Source organism: Arachis ipaensis, chromosome B08 (assembly GCF_000816755.2).
Source record: "Arachis ipaensis cultivar K30076 chromosome B08, Araip1.1, whole genome shotgun sequence".
NCBI lineage: Eukaryota > Viridiplantae > Streptophyta > Magnoliopsida > Fabales > Fabaceae > Arachis > Arachis ipaensis.
The window spans coordinates 36951305-36953714 of NC_029792.2; the positions used below are offsets into that span (position 1 = coordinate 36951305).

The 2410-nt window shown below is 38.5% G+C and overlaps 1 protein-coding gene across 1 annotated transcript in view; it reads right to left on the reverse strand.

Moving 5' to 3' along the window:
• The window catches only part of LOC107613335 (B-box zinc finger protein 22), a gene marked incomplete in the record, with an annotated part of 2663 nt that extends 473 nt beyond the window's left edge, over window positions 1-2190 (reverse strand). Inside the window, 3 exon segments of the mRNA XM_021109299.1 lie at window positions 15-85; window positions 344-772; window positions 1754-2190. Coding sequence (XP_020964958.1) covers window positions 15-85; window positions 344-772; window positions 1754-1936 — 683 coding nt within the window.

Sequence of the window (2410 nt, forward strand, 5' to 3'; positions counted from 1 at the left end):
ACTCATCATCGTCCTCCATTCCCATTTCCTCTTCCACGGATCTTAAGACTGGAGAATCAGAATCCCCAAGCTTACCACTATCAGCCTGCAAAAATTCATCAGGGAAACTAGAAGTGAAAAGCTTAATCACGAAACTTCCGCAATAAGGAACCTATAAACTTCAAGCACCCTTGAGGGAGTGTTCGATTTGATGGTAAAGTTGAGGTATAAATTTTCATGGGCGAGTTTCATTTTTACCTCCTAAGGAATCTAACCATAGCTGTAAACAAGACAATTAAGGATAAAATCTTTCTACAAAAACCAACAATCAAATGAGGGTGCATTGGAACAACTATGCACATACCTTTGATGATCCTTCCATGTAATTATAACCTTGACCGAAATCATTTAGGCCAAGGAATTCTTCGATCGGCCATGGTGAGATATTTCCGGCAGTAGAACCACCACCATAAGACTCCTTAGCCGGAGGCATCTCACCAACTCCCCCAGCATCAAGGGGTAACATTTCATTGTAATCCGACGACCGGGGCATCATCGACACCTTTCTGGAGACAGAAGAGGACTTGGTGTCGGAAGCTTTCTCCCCAGAATCCGACTTCAAAGAAGTTGAAGAAGTACCACCGGGCTCGGTTGCTTCTAGACCTACTCTTACACCAGTGAGAAGAAACCTCTGATGACCGGAGACATAAGTATTCGCTGTGTGTATTGCCACATCACACTTTCGACACAGTAAAGCTCGATCCTCTAGACAGAAGAAATAGCCAAATGCTTCCTGTAATGAATAGCAGATCCTAACCATAATCACATGATCCAAAAATGACAAGCACTTCTACAATTCATTTAAACTGAAGCAAAACAAGTAACAAATCAACAAGGTACTAACTCAACCAAAATTGTCAACAACGTATTTATTCATGTAAAACCACTTCTTGAAAGCAAAAGCAACAGTTTTTCACTTTTTCTAGATTGCAACATCCCAATTCCCAAGAAAACAAAAATTCACTCCATATTCAAAAAGAAGATATTAAAGACAAACAGACACAGTTATGAACTTGTGTAATCAAGACATTGGTGAAGCACCTTCTAAAGAAAGTTAAATGTACCAACTTCCACCACAATAAAAATATAAACACAGCATGGGAGAAGAGTTGGAAAAGGCAAGACAAATAAACAAGTAGATATCTCCATGAAAATGAAACATGCCATGAATAAAAGATCAGACACAAGGGGGAAAAGAAAGAAAAAAAGAAAAAGAGAGAGAGAGAGTATAAGACAGGACACAACTAATTGTCAACATGATTCCAAATGTTTTCACTGCTCCTAATACTAATAATATCTATCAAGATTTTATGTCATTTTCTATGTACATCTGTTATGGAAAGGAGGAGGCATGTCTAACAAAACCCGTTTAAATTGCCCCCAGAACTTTCTTGAATCACCACAAATCTTATCAATGATACAAATTGTTACAAACACTTCCTATGAAGATCATATCAAACTTGAGCTTAGTTTCCAATGAAGTTCCCAAAAGCTGCACTAGCAATAAGCATCAATCATTAAAATATTTCATATACTGAATGCAAAATCAGCAGCATAAAAGTTACAACAATCCAAAATAAGAACCTATGCAAAAAATTGTACAAAATCTTGTGTTTTGGTTCAACCACCAAAACAAATAAACAATTGCCACGAAAACCAATTAAGATTTATATATATAATTTTTTCATTTAAGGAAACAAGAAGAAGAATTTACCTGACAAATATCACATTTGGGCATGTGAGAAGAAGACATGGAAAGTGGAACCCTCTGGTGCTTGCTAGCGAGCTTGTTAGCTGCATGAACCTTCTCATCACACTCCCAACAAAGCGCAGCCTCATCAGCACAGCAAAGAACTTTAGCCTCAGCAGCCTCACACACGTTGCACTGAATCTTCATCCTCTTTCAACTATCACCACTTTTTCCTTTTCTCTTTTCCTAATTTTCCCACACCAAATTTGCTTCCTTCGACTCAGAAAACCCAACACCAGCCCAGAAAGTTTCAAGCTTTATCCAGCAATCCAAGGATAGAAATGGAATTGAGGGGGATTAAGAGAACCCCACTTGGGAAGTGAGAGAAAGAGAAAAGGGAATGGGGAAAGGGGGTTTGTGGAAGAAGGAAGAGGAAGGTGGAGGGTTTAAGAAGGAAGAGAAGAGAAAATGGAGGATATTTTTGAGGCCACGAAGCAGCATGTACACGTGGCAGCAAACGGGTAGTGTCGTGGCAAGGGAGACCGCCTTTGCTGGCTTTGCTTTGGTTTTTCATCGTTGCTGTAAGAAAATCTCACTCTTTAAAAAAGAACAAAAATCTAAGCTGTCTTGTTTCCTTTTTTTTTTTTTTCTAAATTAAAATAAATATTATACTGTATGTGA